The sequence below is a fragment of the Labrus bergylta genome, chromosome 11, assembly GCF_963930695.1.
Source record: "Labrus bergylta chromosome 11, fLabBer1.1, whole genome shotgun sequence".
NCBI classification, from domain to species: Eukaryota; Metazoa; Chordata; class Actinopteri; order Labriformes; family Labridae; genus Labrus; species Labrus bergylta.
In genome coordinates this window covers 10,835,558-10,854,212 of record NC_089205.1, presented here as the reverse complement: position 1 = coordinate 10,854,212, position 18,655 = coordinate 10,835,558, and the positions used below count along the sequence as shown (strand labels likewise).

Below are 18,655 nucleotides of genomic sequence, written 5' to 3'. Positions count from 1 at the left end.
GATCTGACCAACTCAGTACACCGGTCTCTCTTTTTTTTTTTCCCCCATTCTTTTTTATTAGCATTTTCAAAGTTGGACAAACAAAAATAGGGCAGTAACCCACACATCAAAATGATCAATACAGCAACAAAACAGATAAAATATACAAGTAGTAATCAAACAAGATATACGAGACAGTACGTAAACCAAAATAAAACACGTACATATGCAGACACATAAAATTACACACAAATACTCTCACACACATGCACACATCTTAATGCTTACAATAATAACAGTCATACATGTAGCATACAGTCAGTACACCGGTTTCTTTATATATAAAGGTAACTTCTATTGGACATGAATTTGCATTTGATAAATGCTAATGACATGTAAACATTACTCCTCCATGAATCCCTTTTTTTTTTTTTTTTTTTGATTAAACAGTGTTGTTGACTCAAATTGACTTTTTTTCTGTGATAATGGGTGAGATATCCAAAGCCCTGATCCTGTGTAGATGCCACTTCACTTATTGAGTGATTTATTATTTATTTATAGCTTGGAGGGGTTTCAGGTTCATTTTTTTTCTTTGATCTTTAAAAATATTCTGAGTGATAAAACATCAAGTACTCGTTCTGTTCACATATCCATAAAGACGGAGTTATAAACATCACTGACTTAACATCACTAATGATCATGCAACTAAATATTTTTCTTTGTTGAAAGTAGAATAACACATATGTAAATAATCCTTATACCAAAGTAATTAGAATATTTTTTTATTTCCTGTACATAAAAACGATGTTGGCAGTTTGAGACAAACAGGTATTCTGCAGTTTGATAATAGTCTTTGACTTTGATGTAAGTCATTTTTATGTTTTGTATCTTGTATATTCATCTTCATTTCTTCCCCTATCCTTTTCCACCCTGTACCCCACCACAGATGGTACTCCAAAGATCCTGTCTTCCTTCAGTGAGAAGGTGGTCAACCCAAATGAGCCCGTTTTCCTGGTCTGCAATGTCAAGGGTACGCCCCCTCCTAGGTGCTCCTGGTCCCTGGACGACGACCCCGTCATCAAAGACAGCCACCACCACCTGGGACACTACGAAACGCATGAGGGGCACGTGGTCAGCCAGCTCAATGTCACACACACCCAGGTGCAGGACGGCGGGTTGTATCGGTGCACGTGCAGCAACTCGGCCGGGGTCGTGTACCACCAGGCTCGAATAAACGTAAGAGGTGCTTGTCAAAACAGCTCCTCCAAGAACAACAATACACATATCTGTCAGTCTATTTATCTCTGTATCTCTGTCTCTGTGTTCAGCCGGCTATTTTGAGTTTAAAGTAGGCCTACATGAGTACAGGTGGATTTCGGGGGGTTTGAGGATTTACTAAATATGCTTGTTGTTAGGATACTCTTAAATTTTATGTGCTGTTTCTTTAAAGTTTCTTTTCTGGCACCCTTTGTGTGTGGTTGTGTGTTAAAGTCTGTATGTTTTTAAAATTGAAGCTTTAAAATTTATACTCCAAATGATGACTTTCCGACATAGCTTTATTTTTAAATGAATGAATCACCCTGGTTTGCTAAGCTTAAGGGTTCATAGATATGGGGTTCCAAAAAGGGGTGGTTTGTAAATAGCCAGAAGAAAAACATATTTCTTTTGTGTGCATGAATACATTTAATCTATGGTTAGCTTGTATGTATGTGTGTGTGTGTGTGTGTGAGTGAGTGTAAATGTGTGTCTGTGTCTATGTGTGTTTTCTCAAGCAGCCGATATAGCTCCTTACAATCTGATGTTAAATGGATTACTCTGTTTCCATTCATGAGACAATAAATTAGTGTTATGTGAGTAAGCAGAGTTAGAATTAGAATTAGAAATAAAGTGTCATTTAAATGATTCATTTTCCTTGATGTGGGATGTCAACTTTAATGTGCTTCTCATTATTTGCCTCCTACTAAAAAAAACAAGATATGATTCATAAAACAATTGATTTAGATATTTTGGAGGCAGGTACCATATGTGAAGCTACAGAGAGTAATGTACTCTGTTCTTTTACAAAGTCTAAACATACTTAGAAAGTGTAGTTCGATGTCTTTTTACAACACCAAAAACAAAGCACCATTCACTCGATGTCCCCATCCATGGAATATCTTTATAGAGGGTCTCCCTCTCATTTTCTGTCCCCTTTTAGGCCGCGCCAGCATTCGTCCAATGAAAAACATCACAGCAATTGCTGGACGGGATGCTTTTATTCACTGCCGTGTGATTGGCTACCCTTACTACTCGATAAAGTGGTACAAAAACTCTGCACTGCTACCCTTCAATCACCGACAGCGAGCGTTTGAAAACAATGGCACACTGAAGCTGACTAACGTGCAGCAGGTTGACGCTGGCGAGTATAACTGCAAAGTGATGGTCCAACCCAACAAGATGGATTCCCAGAGTGTCCATCTTCGTGTGAGAGGTGAGTCCCATGTGGATTTTGTTTAATTTGAGCTATGATTTGATTTAATGTTTTCTTTCTGAGGGTTAGATTAGTAACTCTATACCATTCTCATATCTGCCTCAAACAACAATACATTTCTTTATCATCTTACTATAGTATTTTCAAAGTACAACAACTTTCAAGAGGCAGAAAAGTGTTTCTTATTTGTTTCATAGCACCGTGTAAGTTGCAGCAGGCCATGGTTCTCTAGGAAGAAGTGTTTAAGGCTTTACGGCACTAGCCAGTTAGATCATCTCTTTACTGCTTGGTGCAGTGGCTTAGTCTAAAAGCTAATCTGAAGCTAATAGGAAGAGGAAAGTGACAAATGAAGCTAAAAAGAGAAAAAGAGAGTGACGGAGCATGTGCATCCCTGCAGATATTATTCAGATTTTGACGTAAAGTTGGGCTGTATTGTTATCTGTGTCATTGTTCTTTCATGTTTAGTAGCTTTACCTGGTGCAGAAAGTCGACTAACCCAAGTTATGTCTCAGGCTTCCATACAAATAAATGAATAAAACCATCTTACCCCATATTCCCTTACACCCTCATATTGGCGCAAACGGTAACTTGTCAGTCAACATGGGTCTTTTGCCTCTCACAACACTGCTCCTCTGCTGGTCAACAAATGCACCTCCTCTGTGAGGTGGAGTATTGCTGGAGGCATGACAGCATTGTGTGTTTTACAACAGTGCAGTTACACTCAGAGACCTTCAGTCTGCACCAAAGTGAACCAAGCTGAATTCCTACAAATTAATACATGTTGCTTTAAATTTGAAGCAAGGCGTCTATTAGCTTTGAGTAAATAATGGTCTGGTACGTCTCTGAGGTCTATTACTCCTCATACCAGAACTATTCCAAGAACCTCTAAATACATGTTTTTAACACCACACAAAAACATGAATAAAGTTAACTATTAGGCTAATTAAATAATTTTAACAATTGATTAGCAAGATTATTATTTGTCATGGTGTACAGAGACTGGCTAGCTTTACTTCTTTGTTTTTAATCTTTATGCTAGGCTTCGCTAACATTAATCTACTTCAAGGTGCTGGTAGGCTAAGTCTTGAACTACCATACCTAACTATAACCAAGTTTGTGTGACAACAAGAAAGTGTTTAATGCTAGCTGCCTCATATTTTGTAACCTGGTAAGCTAAGTTAGATTTAAAATGTAATATATTTCCGAGGCACTTCATTTATTTCCCTCTGTCTACTTTTGCATCTTAATAGTCTAAATGGAATAAAACCTATCTGAAGATAAACAGAAATACAATCACAGAGAAAGGCATGCATCCTTAATATACTATTTCTCATAAATTAATTCACTTTATATTCTTGAATACCTCAGGGTACCAAATGCAGTTGATAGAACAGAGCTAATGACTGATCTCCACTGAGATCTTATAACTGTAATCAGTTATACTATGAAGGGTTTTCTAATTTAACCATTTCCTTTCAGCTGAACAAAATGCTAAGTTGTTGTCACACTTTCCTTTGGAGCGAGGGAAATAGAAGGGAAGAGAAAGTGAGGGCTAAAGAGAGAGTGATGATACAAAGCAATACTTCCCAGAGGTGCTATAGTGAGGGAGTGCATTTGTTAATTTACTCTGCTCATGCTTAAAATGCGGGAGTGTCTTTGGGGATCCCAGGAGTCCATTATCTCCACTTTGTTGTGAATTAAATAAGGTGCTAAAGTGCTGCTTATTTCAGTGTTATTTGAACTCACTGGACACTCAAACAAAAATGAGTTGCGTGACGTCTGGAGGTTTCCCAGTGAATAGAGCTCAGGCAATTTAAATAGATCTTGTTTTATAACTGTGTTGTATTATTTAATCAGATTGACTTTAAACACTTGATTTTTTTTACGATAAGAGCTATTCCTGTAATCTGTGTTTCAGATCGGTAGAGATATTAGATCAATAAATAATTAGCACTATTAATGGTAAAAGTCCAGGTTCCCTTGGTGAATGATGAAGTAATTTTTCTGTTCTGATCTTGTAGCTCCTTGTGTTGAAAGTACATCATGTTCCAGTCTGAGAATGACTATAGCAAATATTGCATAATGATGTATTATGCAAGTCTTTGTATGTTCTTTTAATGATTTCTTTAAAGCAAGACTGTTGGAAGATTGTAGGATTACTCTCAGAATATGACAGAGTGTCTCTTTCACTCTTTTCTTCCCTGTCTGCAGTCCCTCCCTACATTCAGCCCTTTGAGTTCCAGCGTTTCACCATTGGTCAGCGTGTATTCATCCCCTGCGTGGTCATGTCAGGCGACAGACCCCTGGATATCACCTGGCAGAAAGATGGAAGGCCAATACCAGCCAGCCTGGGAGTGACTGTAGACAACATCGACTTCACCAGCTCCCTGCGAATCTCCAACCTGACACCGGACCACAATGGTAACTACACCTGCATCGCCCGCAATGAGGCTGCAGCTGTGGAGCACCAGAGTCAACTCATTGTTAGAGGTGAGAAAGCACACAGGAACAGATAATATAACTTATGGCATCTAGAGGACTCATACAGTCTGTAATATGTAAACATGTTTTTATTTTAATCAATCACTGCAGTACCACATTTAACTTCTGGGTGTCCTCTGCCCTGATCCAGGCAAAATCCAATGTAGAGTTTGACTAAAATTAAAACCTGCACGAATAGGTGACCACATATTAAAGACCCCCAAGAACATGCCATGCAACCACTGTTACTTTTGTTTAATCTGTGTGTATAGTTCCTCCTCAGTTTGTGGTTCAACCTGAGGATCAAGATGGGATCTATGGGAAGACCGTGACTCTGAACTGCTCAGCAGAAGGCTACCCACCCCCTACCATTGTATGGGAACACTCCAAAGGTACATTAAGCACAGCATGCATTACCCATTCATTTGAATAGCCGATGTAAAAGACTCACAGCCATTCTAATTACACATTTCAGGTTGGTGTAAACAGAGCATGCTTTGGGCTCATAACAATAATGCCCGCTTTGGTGTTTGTGAGCTTGAATTTAGAACTTTGATCTGTTTTTCATGAGAAGTCAGACTTTAAAAAAATGCTATAATTTACAACATCTTTAACCTTCCTCAGACAAGGCGATCCCTTCAATCTCCACTGTGGGTCTTTAGATAATATAACAGAGTAAGGATTTTTAGCTGCTCTTTTGTAAAGTGTCTTGAGCTAACATTTTTTATGACTTGGCGCTACACAAATAAAGATTGATTGATTGATTGTCCATTCCAAATGGTGTGAACACAGCATCAAGAGTTCAGTTGATTGTATTGCTTTATGAAGAATGTGCATCACATTCAGTAGGCTACATAAACACAATATATGTACAATATAAGTTTACAGCATTAAGATTTTTGTAACTCCAATCTTGTGTTCTCTTTTTTTTAAGTTGAAGTTGTATCCATGGGTTCTTGCTATGAATAGGAAATTAATAATTGTGTGGAAATCATTTTTATTAGTCATACTACAATATACCAAATATTAAGAAAAATTAAATCGATGGATTTAATATTATGCAAACTAGAGTGCAGTTTTCATTGGGCCACAGCTTGGTCTCAGGTTGTGTATCTTAAAGCAGGTGTGGTTATTGTGAAAGTAAGTGCTGTACACAGCTGGTCTGGCAGAAGTTGTGTTCTTAAGGGTGAGTGGGTTCCATTTGCTTTACCCAACGTCAATGTATATGTGTTTGATGTACAAACAGGCACACGGCCATCTGTACTGTCAACATGGCCTTGGGGCTCACAGGGTTTCCACCTGCATCATTAGAGAATCATCAGGTAGGAAAAGACAAAAAAAACAGAGTGGAGTGTTAGCAGACAGACAAACAGGGGGGGAAGGCGGCAGGTGCGTTCAGCCACTCGAACAGGGTAGATGAAGAGGGGCCCCAGGTGTTGGCTCCATCATCCATATAACCTGGGATGAAAGCTTCACCAACAGAGGGACAACAACCTATGAAGAGTGGTGCTTGAGCATTAGTGTGTGTGTGTGTGTGTGTGTGTGTGTGTGTGTGTCCTTGCTAGGCACCATGATCAAAGCATTGAGAAAGAATCAGATCTGGTTTTCACCCTTTGATTGGAACCGTGTGTATGTGTGTATGTCTGTTTGTTTTTGTTTGTGTGTGGATGGGAAACAGAAGGCCTCATGCATGATTAGTAATGTCTGACCCATCCTGACCAAAGTGGAGATTGTTTCTGTTTCTACTCATCAATTATCAAAGTTAAACTCGAGCTTTAACTACCCATAAGGATGTTGATCAGCCTGCAGGTTGATTTTCTACTTTTTGAGGGCCTTTGTCACATATTATTACCTCAGATTTTCACATCGTTCCAGCTGTTGCACAGGATATGAGTCAAAGCCAAGAGACAATGAAATCCCCTCCCTCGGAAAAATGGTATCAAGGGTAGGCATGGCTTGGGATGCCTTTTTCTTATTTGTATAGGCAAGAGTGCAGTCTGTCCAGATAATATTTGTCTGGCATCATTTCACCTCAACAAAAGTTGCTTAGAGCCAGATGAGTGTCTCTTGGAGATATGGAATGGTAAGTAAAGGTCAGCTACTATTGGCATAACCACTAGCACCACGTGGATATGCAAAATCCATAATTCAAGGAAGAGCATATCTTCCTCACTCTCTCTCTCTCTCCCTCTCTCTCTCTCTAAATCAGAGACAGGGAGCAGGAACAAAGTCACCACTTGACCCTTTGCTAGCCACAGCCACTTGACTTCATTTTAATTAAAAGCAAAACCCACAGCTCGCTAAATAGCCTAATCTCAACATGCTTAGTTTAGCACAAGATCATGCAATGTCTGGCTCAGATCCCACGTTTTACATGAGCAAAGTAAAATACAATGCATTCATCATAATAAGGGCAGGCCCCTTAAAAGATGTTAGCCTTGTAATTTATTGTCCGACTGGTACATTATTAGATGTAAGACTTCCATTGAAGAAAACATACATACTACGTTGTTAATATGTAAAAAAGCAAAAGTGATTTAATCATTTTTCATTAAAATGTTGGCGTTAATAACATGCAGGCAAAAGGTCAAGATATGTCAAAGATGGCAAGTCCAATGTTGCCTAGAACAAGTTTGTTTTGAACATAAAATGCAGTTTGAGAGTGAAGACATTGGGAAAGCATTACTGTAATTGTCCTCAAATCAGACAAATCCAATCCTTTTTCATTAGACATCCTTGTCTTAGATAACTTAAAAATGTGTTTTAAGGCCATGTATGTAATCATTATTACAACATCTTCTGGGTGTAGTAACAAGTATACATGCTACATTCAACAGTAAACAAGAGACTTTATAAACCTTAAAAGATAGGGAGAACAATATCCTTGCTGAGCCACAGTAAATGTATTTTATTCTCACTGGTCTATCCCCGAGCTGAAGGCCAACAGCAATGCAAAGCCTCTGCTCTCCTTCTGTTCTGCCTGTAGTTCCACTGCACCAATCTGCTGTCTTGTTAAACATGAGCATTATGTCTGTTGTGATTGCATCACACCAGCAGCTTGCCCTGCTTAACTGTGCTCAGCAGCTGTTTGGGCGATTTAAGGATTTAGACCCGGTGTTAAGAAACATGTTTACAATCCTTCCTAAATCTGACAGGCTTTGTCATCAAATCTGTAAACACAGACGCATGGTCAAATGAATGCACACATTAACAACCACACACACACGTGTGTTTATCAAGGCTTATAATGTTCAAGTAACCGGCTGTTTTATGAGTGGAAGTGTTTCAACTGTTTAAGATAATACTGACAAGGTATTTGTCTCACTCATAAACAGTTTAAAGAGTGTTGTAGTTTTTGTAGTTTATTATTTTGAAGTTTTCATTTTCACACATCTGAGTTCTGTTACATTGCTTCAGCTTGAAACACCTAATTTTCTGATAGGTATTCTTCAAAATAAAAGTACCTTGAAGAGATGGCAATAAGGAATTACATTTATGTAGGCCTATCGCTAGTTTTCGCGGAGCTGCACTCTATGATCATTCTAGATGACGCTGGCGATAGAAAACAGCATTTACAGCCGTTTCTTTGCCCATAAATCAGCCCCGCTTCTTTTCATCATCTTGGACTTAAGACAACGATACATCAACTTGAACACACCTTCAGCAGGTACTTCAGCACTGAGCCTCTCTAAAAAAAAAGGTCTCTGCTTCTCGTCGCTCCGGTGCGATGAGGTAAAATTACTCAAAGCAAGCCTACATTTTTTTTAACTCAGTAACGGATGTGATTTTTAAATGTAGCGAAGTACAACACTTAACACAAAACCTACTTAAGTAAATGTAAAATGATTGATATTTAAAACTAGGTCTACTTAAATAGTAGCCTACAAGTAGGCAGCACAAAAAAATTACTCCACAGTAACGCGAGTAAATGTTATTCACTACTTCCCCCCTCTGGCACAGATTCATATAAAAACATGTAGGTCTATACCAATAGAAACATTTAAAGTAGCCTACTGTTTCCATTAAACGTCAAGTTTGTTTACCTTATTCATTGTCCTTTCAACATTGTCTGACTGTCTCCCTCTCTTTGCACCAGGTGCCGGTGTCCCCCAGTTTCAGCCCATCCAACTGATCAGCGGCTCTCGTGTCCAGCTGCTGAGCAATGGTTCGCTTCTAATCAAACATGTGCTGGAGGATGACAGCGGCTTCTACCTGTGTAAGGTCAGCAACGACGTGGGAGCTGATGTCAGCAAGTCCATGTACCTCACCGTCAAAAGTAAGAGCCCTAGCCTGATGCACGATCAATAACAACTAATGGTTAGTCATCATTCTGTATTTTAATGTATGAGTTGGAGCAGTGTCAGGTGTCCTTTGAAGAGGTAGCAACCACGGACTGTATATCCATGGACTTAGTCTCAGTGATATCAACCATTGGTTTCTGAAGCAGACCTTTGAAGCCCATTGATGGTAGGCTAGTCGTCATATTGGAAATGCTGTCTCAAACTTACTTTCCGAGTCAACCGAGTGAAGGCAAAGAACTGGCGCTGAATGAGGCCTAAAACCTCCTGACAAAAATTACAGTAGGCCCGTCTGCAAAGCACAGAGCGGGCGAGATTGGGTGTCTTCAAGGTGGTGTGGCCAATAAATGGCACTTGTGCACAAACAGGCCATTTAAAAAGTGGCTTCTAATTTTTATGGTAGGCTAATCAAATGCGAATGGGGCTCAAGCCTGGTGTATACTTCAGCATCGACTTATAAAGCAGCAGCTGATTAAATTGGCTTGTAGGGTTCTTCTTTCATCAGAATTTGGAAAATGGCAGCAATACTGGAAATGTTGTAAATGCAAGAAATACAATGCTACCCAGTGGACTGATCTAGGGGCATGCTGCTGCGTCATTTCGACGCTAGTTACATTTTTGTTTACAGTTAAGGACACCAATTTAAAAAAGTCTGATAGGAAAGAAGTTTTAACTGACCCTGATCTCTGAACTGTCTGTACAAAGAGAAGCAACCCAATTCATTTTGTGTATAACTTTCCTTCTGGACAAATCACTACTTGTTATCACTAATATCAGCTGGCATGTCGTGGATTTGTGTTACTGTAATAAGCCTTGCAGTGAACATGGGAGAGGCTTCTGTAAGAAGCTGTCAGGGCTGCAGCAGAGTGTTTTCATAGGTCACTATGCTGACTGTAACACCCAGTTGCTATGCATCACGATGACCTATGGTTATGCAAACAATTCTTCTTCAAATATCCAACAGGAGAAGGTTAACACATATGGCTGCAAGTGGAATTTCTAAATGCAATAACATAACTATTTATTAATTGTCTTAACTTCAGAAAAATATGAACGGAGCAATATGATATGAAATTTGTGTGTTTGTGTGTGGGTAGATACCACACCACCCACACACACACACACACACACACACACACACACACACACACACACACACACACACACACACACACACACAGAGACTCTAGTTAGCAGCCTTGATACCGCCTTCTCTGTTCCACCCTGCTGAGAACCCTCTGCTGTTGGACATACAGTATGTTTTTTATGTTTGAAGGGTAGCAACACAATACTTATATAGGACATACTGTTAAGGGCATTGATTTGTTTGAATATGTAGGCCCAGTTTCAGTTTTATACATCTGAATCATCTACTATAGTAAGGATGGTGAAACATAAAAAAGAAAGGCTGTAGACCACATGAACACACTGCTGTTGCTCAAGGCTTTAGTATTGGGCTATAACCCTTACTTTGAAATAGAACTTTGATAGCTTAACTGTTTAATGTAAAAGCTGACTCATAACTTGAGTTATCAGTAACTGTATTGCTAACATTACTGAAAGCTCATTAAATATCAAAAACATTCTTCCCCTAAGTGATTTGTTTTAGAATTTCATGAAAATGTATAAATCATTTGACTTTGATACTTTAGTATCTGGTTGGGGTTTTGCAATTACCTACTTATCTTAATGTCACACACGTTGATTACTAATACCATTCAAAGAATTCAAGACAGCAACTCAGTAAGGTGTAATCAATAACACTGATTATGAAATAAATCACATATGTGTACAACTTCCTTTCACTTTTCTCCTGAATGACAATTCTCTTGCAATGTCATTTAAAAACTTGTAGTCATTTATGATTTAGTTAGCATTGACGTGTCTTCTCCTCATCTACAATTATTAAAATTTAGGGAAACAGCTGTAAATTCTTGGGGCTTCAAATCCTGTGCTGTCTTCATTTTCTTTATTGGCTGCTCTGTCAGTCCAAGCTGTCTCAGCCACATGCTGGTCCCTCATCAACAGATCATGTTTCATGCCCTTAAAACCACAAACTGTACAAGTAAACTGAGGATGCTTTCTGTTAAAGTGTAGTGACTTGCATGACTGGTTTACAAGGGGGAGATCATTACTGTCCACACATTAACCAACTCAGTAATGTCTATTTGTCAGTGTTTGTTCTTGTATACAATTACACATTTGAATTTCATACACATTTCCCGATTTTCATTTTTCAGCAAGTATGGTTGTAGTTGTATAACTATTTCATATTTGTTTTTATTTCTTGCATCCATGCATTGTGTTCTTTTTGCGTACATCCACATGTGTAATTTAGAGTGTGTGTGTGTGTGTGTGTGTGTGTGTGTGTGTGTGTGTGTGTGTGTGTGTGTGTGTGTGTGTGTGTGCGCGTGTGTGTGTGTGTGTGTGTGTGTTTTGAGACGCTGGAACTCTTGAGTGCATTTCAGCCTCATTTCAATCAGTCAATACTACAATTAGAAGCCGACTAAAGGGCTCAAGGGAAGAGCTGTCTGTGTGTTTCTCTCTTTCATTTGCACCCTCTTGCTGTCTTTGTTTTTCTACATTAGAGATTGATAAAAAAAGATAAATGACACATAGTTTGCTTCACTTATTTTTAACCTTGTTCATTTGCTGCCAGCTCCTTCCAGGATTTGATCTCTAGTTGCCAGTAACAACGTTTACATTTGTATAAAATTTGATCATTTATTAGCTATGGTGAAAAACTCCTGACAGAATAGTTTTAATCCCAGATAGATCAAACTTGATATATATATTTTTTTAAATCAACCTTCGCCATTTGTCTCCTGTGAAAATCACAACATTCATATATGTATAAATATATGATACATCTACTGGAATCAATCCATTAATGATTGCGACTGTTACATTCGGACTGCATACCCATTGAAAGCTGGTTTTATCAAATTAGATGTCCAAAACTCAAACATATTTATTCCTCAATCATACATGTACCAAAAATATAATCCTCTCATGCAGTTTACCAGACCCCTCCCCACAGAAGTGATCTTTCAATCATACTTCGGAAAACATCTGTGTTATTCTGGGTTTAAAGTTGTGTTTCCTCTAAATGCTATAGACTGGTGTACATGCATATGAGGCATTGCTAGTTTATTAGCTTGATAGCTGAAATGTAAGAGATCTTCCAGTGACAGCTGAGATTATAACCAACATAATTGATTTGGGGTTTTTTTGGGCAAGAAATACGAAGCTACTTTGTCAGTTATTATTTTTGATTGAAATCATTCATCTTTCGTTTTAACTTATTGTTGCATTTTCTAGTTTCCTTAAAATATTTCTAAAAAATTGCACCATCAAGGAAAAAAACTTACAGTGAAAAAGTGCTTATTTCCCTAAAAATAATTTTTGGGACATTTAACCTATTAGACATGTCATGGGAAGCCTGGCGTTGGTCAAAGGATAAGAAAAAAACAACTTCTATCTAGTATGCCTCCCTCATCTCATATCAGCACTTTCAAACTTGTGTTGGTTCCATCCCTTTCCTTTCGCTCCACTCCCTTGGCTTTCTCTTTCTACCTCGTCTCCCTCTCCCCTCTTCCCACTCACACTTTGTCCTACCAGCATGTGTTTTATTACCATGCCCCTGTAATATCGCTGGATATTAAAAAATATACATCAACCGAGCAATTATGGGCTATCAAAAAGAATAGGTTTTGCCTGAGGCCCTGCTAAGGGCTGCACAGTGGGTGCATAGAGACAAGATGAGATGGAAGCAAAGAGGCTCATGTCAGCTCAGGCCACTGAAGCACAACCAAGATCGGTGTCGATTGTTTAACATTTAGGCTACTGCAATCTATATCACATGGTAGCAATCTGAAATGCATGAGCATGTAACACATTTCAGTCACATGTTCACTCCCATACATTACTCACATCACTCAAGGTCACAGCAACATTGAGACGCCTCTAAATGCACAAAGCTATAATCTAATACCATGTGCTAGAACATTCTGTACACAATCCCACACAGACAAAAAGAAATGAGTAATAGTTCAATACATGTCCGATCATTTCATACAAAAGCACACATACAGACCCTAAGGTGCTGTCATTGCACGCCTTTTCTGGAGCAAATAAGACTCGTTTAGGTTGAAGCTGAAGTTAACTTGCACTGTCAAAGCCTAAGAATTAGATTGAGAAAAAGGCTCCCGTTAAGGAGCAATAACATTTAGAAAAGGGGGTGAGATGACTCTTTTAATAGGACTCACTTAAAATTCATCGTTGCAATGCAAAATAAATCAGCGCTTTCCTGTGCGGGGGCAATGGTGGGGATGATGGTGTTGGGAGTGAGTGAGAGGGAGGGGCTGCAAGTGAATAAGAAATGAGGTTTAAATGTTGGCAGTCCCACGTCTGACACATTCCATTATGTGGGGGTTGGGTGGAGGTTTAGAGTGCATGTACACACACAAAAGCACAGGGGCTTCATAGATGCACACTTACACATTCAATAGTCATAACCCTAACGCTGCATCAAAGAAGAAAGTACTCTATGTGAAAAGAAAAAGAACCAGGTTGTGTTTCATTTGTGTGTGTTCTTTTGTTTATGTTGGGGCTCCTGTTTGTTCACTTGTGTTTGCCTGTGCTAGTTATCCCTTTTAATTTGCCTTTACTGTACACATTTGCAGATAAAAGTCCAACAGATAGAGAAGCATAGCTTATATAAGTCAGGTTCTATCTCAATCAAGAAAACTTCTAACAGCTGAAGTCATACCAAGGCAATGGTGTCATGGTTTCTCTCTGTTGCTAATTTGGTTGCTTGAGAAGCTTTAGACCGGTGTGAGGATTTGATTTTAAAAAAAAAACAATCCCAATAAATCTCTAATACAAATGCCAGCTATACTTTGTGAGGCACTGAAATGATAAAAACCATTTCAGCAAGAACAGTCTGTAGCATCTTTAACCAGGTTGTACTTAAGAAAAGATTTGATTCAACACATCAGGGCATTTCAAACACTGTTAGAGAAGTTGCCATTCACACAAGTAGAGTCTGATGTGATTCAGTATGAATTCAAGCACTTTAACAGACTTGTGGTTGTCTAACATTCCTTTCACTCATGGGAAGAGCAAACTGTACAACATAGGGCCCTGGGTGAAGCAAAAGCAAACAATTACAAAATAATCTAAACAAATTATTTGACCTACAGTAGGAGTGTTCAGTATATGAGTGGGATCTGGGATGTCATGTACACAAAATTGTGTTGTTGTTATTGTTTGTCATTGCCTCTGTTATGGTTTTCATTTTTTGTGGGAACGCATCTTGTTTTTTTTTTGTTTTTTTTAACCTGTCTATGTTCTTTCACTTGCATAGTCTACATTTGTGAAAGACTAGTACGCCTGTGTTTGTATTTTTGTGTTTCTAAATGTGCATGTTTGTATACCTTGGAATAGTTGTGTATCTGTGTGAGACAACAGCTCGGCCAGCGGACTTGTCTGCTGTGTATGAATAATCAAAGTGGTCTCTCTCATCATTAAATCATCGCTGTCCTGGTGGGAGCTTTAGGAGGGAGATGGAGCGAGAGGGAGAGGCAGAGGGATCATAGTTAGCGCTGCAGGGGTACATGCTCTCTCTCTCTCCTCCGTCGTGTAGTGTGGCTGAGATGTGTCATGAGCACAAGTCTTTTCTGCTCTCTGTGCTCGCCCACTTAGCTCCACCAGACACAGCCGCTCTCATCCACACACACTCATACATATGCACACTCAATATAACAGTCATACTCATGCACGTAGACACTTTGTCCAGAGGACCAGACATTTGGACAGTCTCACACACACACACACACACACACATATCCTCCAAGTATCTTCCACATATTGCTGCTACTACTATCCTTTACAATGACATATATTTTATATAACAAATCTGAACATACAGGGAAATCTATAATGAATGTATATGTTTTAACTCCCTATATTTTTATTTATAGAGTATTTATTACATTTTGCAATTTTTTACAGGTATGAATGTGTATGTGGGTATGGGTGAGATGTGCTTGGATTGTGTATGTGTATGTGTGCTGGTGTATGTGTACATGTTTTATATTTTATATGCTGCAAACAGGACTGCTTCAACTATATCTATCTATATTACTAAATATTGTCCTGTTTATTATAAATGAGAAAATTAATTAACAAATAAAGCATGCACAACAGTTCTGATTGCCTATGAACAGCTTGAAGCCTCTCTGATCATTTTGGAATAAATAGTACGGATCAAATTTCCAATCACTTTAGTTGGGTTTTTTATTTTCCTTTGGATTTTTTATCCATAACTTGAGCTGTTTTCACTCAACTTGAATTAAAACAAAACCATTTAAAAGCAAAACAGATTTTAAAGAAATTGTACATTACATTCATTCATTCATTGGACAAGCACAGGACTCAATACAGGTTAAGACTCTTGGTCAGATAGAGCATCACTTTGAGAAGTTTTGCTCTGGGAAACAGCAAACATTTTTCACCCAGGAACCAGCAGGGTCGTCACACATTCTATAGACAAAAGTATGATTTAATTCATATAAAGTTTAATGAGGAGTCTTGAGGGTGGGGGAAAAAAGACAAAATATATAACTAGATTACCAGCTGACATTGACATTAACATTGTTCTCATATCTAATGGGGACATTATTGGATTTGTTGATGTTCAGAAATGCCATTCAGTACTTTGTTAGTTGCTTTCTCTTATTGTCTGCTCACAAGGCTCTTTTAATTTTAGTTACTATACAAATAATTGCTTTTCTTTGTCTGTTGTTCTTTTTTCAATATGGAATTTGGGGCCTGTATGTTGCACACTGATTAATTCGATCATGACAGGAAAAAATTAAATAATGTCAGGGACACATCAGATTAGAGCTTTGAATTAAATCCCATGAACATTTTCTCCTAAGAAATGTGTATGCTTGGCCCATTCAGATTGTTTAAAGCTTCTAAACCATCAAACAATGGTCAGTGTTTAGATTATTTTAAATTGTAAAACAATTAAACATCCATAATAATGAGTACTCTCATTTCCATACATCCACATATTCCTTAGTTAGCTCTTACTTGAGAAGTTATAATATGGTTTTTTCCAAATCAGGAGCTTCACCATTTAGATGTTATTATAATGTCACCTCAAAGTCTGAGTTAACTTTATATCAGGAGACCACTTCATGAAAATAGATTTTTTTTTTTTAAAGAATTAAAGCCCGAATTGTGTTAGTGACAGTACAGACTGTAAGTAGTGTTGGTGAGAGACGTTTACAACAGATACTTATTTCTGCTGAGCGACACACACACACTCACACACAAACACTCACACAAGCTGGATGTGCTGCTAATGAGCATGGTGTGTGGTTACGACATAAAGCCAGACAGGCTCCATGCTCAGACCGATGGGAGTTCAGTCAGGAGTCACCACTTTCTTCTCTATTCCTCTGCCTCATTCTCAAAAAGCAGCATGTTAAAGAGCAGCACGTTACTATATGCTGTCATTATCAAAGCAGGCACAGGCTCACCTGAAGGGCTTTGTTTCAATCTCCAAGTATAGCGGTAGACAGGCAGACTTAAACATACAGCACGTTCATATGGGTCCTTGGAGGGTTTAAATGATTGTAATTATTGCGAGAAAAGGAGAAATTGAGTCTTGTTGCTTTAAGACAAGAGTTACAGTTAAAAGGAATGCACATGTGGTGTGTTTTAAGGAACATGTTGATATCCAGTGGGAAAAGGATGATGTTTTATATTTCTTTATTAACATCTTTAATCCATTTCTTCCTTTCATTCTTCCTCTGTTCTCACTATTGATGCTCTTTCTATCTTCTTACCCCAAATCTGTGTCCTGTCCATTCAGTTCCGGCCATGATCACATCGTACCCCAACACCACTCTGGCCACACAGGGCGAGGAGAAGAAGATGAGTTGCATCGCTCATGGTGAGAAACCCATCATGGTGCGCTGGGAAAAAGAAGAACGCATTATCAACCCTGAAACCAGTCGATACGTGGTCATCGTCAAAGAAGTGGCAGATGAAGTCATCTCTACGCTAGTGGTGAGTGTAATTAATGTAGCAAAATGCATGATAAAAAATACATCTGAAGAAAATCTTTAGAGGCTAACTGTGAGACTTTCAGATAAAGCAACTCTCTCTTTATGCGTACATAACCAGCCCTTCATTTGTCTATTTTCAAAAGCATCTCCGATATTTATCCTAGATTTACCACGTATCTGTATTTTGATGAGCTTTTTAAGGTCCTGACACACGAAGGAGATCGTTAGCCGTCGGTCCTAGTTGGACTGTCTCTGAGCGGTCGTCGCCCTAGTTTTTGCAGTGTTTCAGGCTCTGTCGCTACCTGTCGACCCCTGTCGGCCTATTTCACCATCGGTGGTCCGTGATAGGAATCTCTCTGATTGGCTGTTCGGAGGTTTCATTTATCTCCAGCACAGGTTCAGGAAAGCCCCTTGAGCATGCTACTATAGTATCCATTCTTTCATTTTATCAGACATTATTCTCCATTAGTAGGCTACCTAATACATGTGGTGTGAAAATAGTCTTCTCGTATCATAACAACGGACTACCGCCGCCTGGAGGAGAGTCCGGAGAGTTATTTCCTCTCACGTATGCGCAGAATGTATGTGGTGGTTGGACACCGGCTGTAGTCTTTTTGCAGTGTTTTCTAGTGCAACTTTTTGGCCACGACAAGAGGCGAGGCGACGTGAGGCGACGTGAGGCGACGTGAGGCGACGTGAGGCGACGTGAGGCGACGTGAGGCGACGTGAGGTCTGCTTGGCGTGGCTGGGCCTTTAGAAAAAATGCCAAGGCCTCTTGGGATAGGCAGAAGTTGCAACACCTGTCCAAAGGCCAAAACCGCCTTCTTCTCTGGTCGAAACAAATACAAACCATTTCTGCAACGGAATCAAAACTTTGAAGGAGGACTTTCTGAGTTGCTGACAAAGAAGCCAGCACTTCAACATAGCATATTTCCTTAATGTCTGATGATATAGTATGGTCATTTTATGATTTAATACAGTACATTTCTTACCTATTGGAGCTGGACATTTTCTGGTAGCCTACACTATAAAATAGTGATCCGTTCCTTTACAGTTTCATTTAATGGTTTAAATGTATTGGTCTAAAATAACACAGGACAAAACATACTGTTATAGCCTGCATATACTGTGTGTCTCTGTAGATCATGCCTACTGTTCGAGAGGACTCAGGTTTCTTCTCCTGTCATGCCATCAACTCGTTTGGTGAGGACCGAGGTATCATACAGCTGACAGTACAAGGTAATCTTACTTTTAGTCTCAAACTGAATTAACCTGATCATAGTTGCTTTTTTCTGTTCATTCGTTCAAGAGAAGACCAAATTCCCCCCAGCAGTTATAAAGGT

General features: G+C 39.0%; 1 protein-coding gene across 2 annotated transcripts in view; it reads left to right on the top strand.

The window, feature by feature from the left end:
• Positions 1–18,655, top strand: part of LOC109990689 (cell adhesion molecule DSCAM-like) — a 107,444-nt gene that overhangs the window by 70,494 nt on the left and 18,295 nt on the right. For both annotated transcript variants that reach the window (XM_065960244.1, XM_020642872.3), the window contains exons 7-13: positions 926–1,222; positions 2,177–2,449; positions 4,661–4,939; positions 5,203–5,322; positions 9,027–9,206; positions 17,117–17,313; positions 18,455–18,551. In XM_065960244.1, the coding sequence (XP_065816316.1) occupies positions 926–1,222; positions 2,177–2,449; positions 4,661–4,939; positions 5,203–5,322; positions 9,027–9,206; positions 17,117–17,313; positions 18,455–18,551 (1,443 nt within the window). The remainder of the gene's footprint in view (positions 1–925; positions 1,223–2,176; positions 2,450–4,660; positions 4,940–5,202; positions 5,323–9,026; positions 9,207–17,116; positions 17,314–18,454; positions 18,552–18,655) is intronic.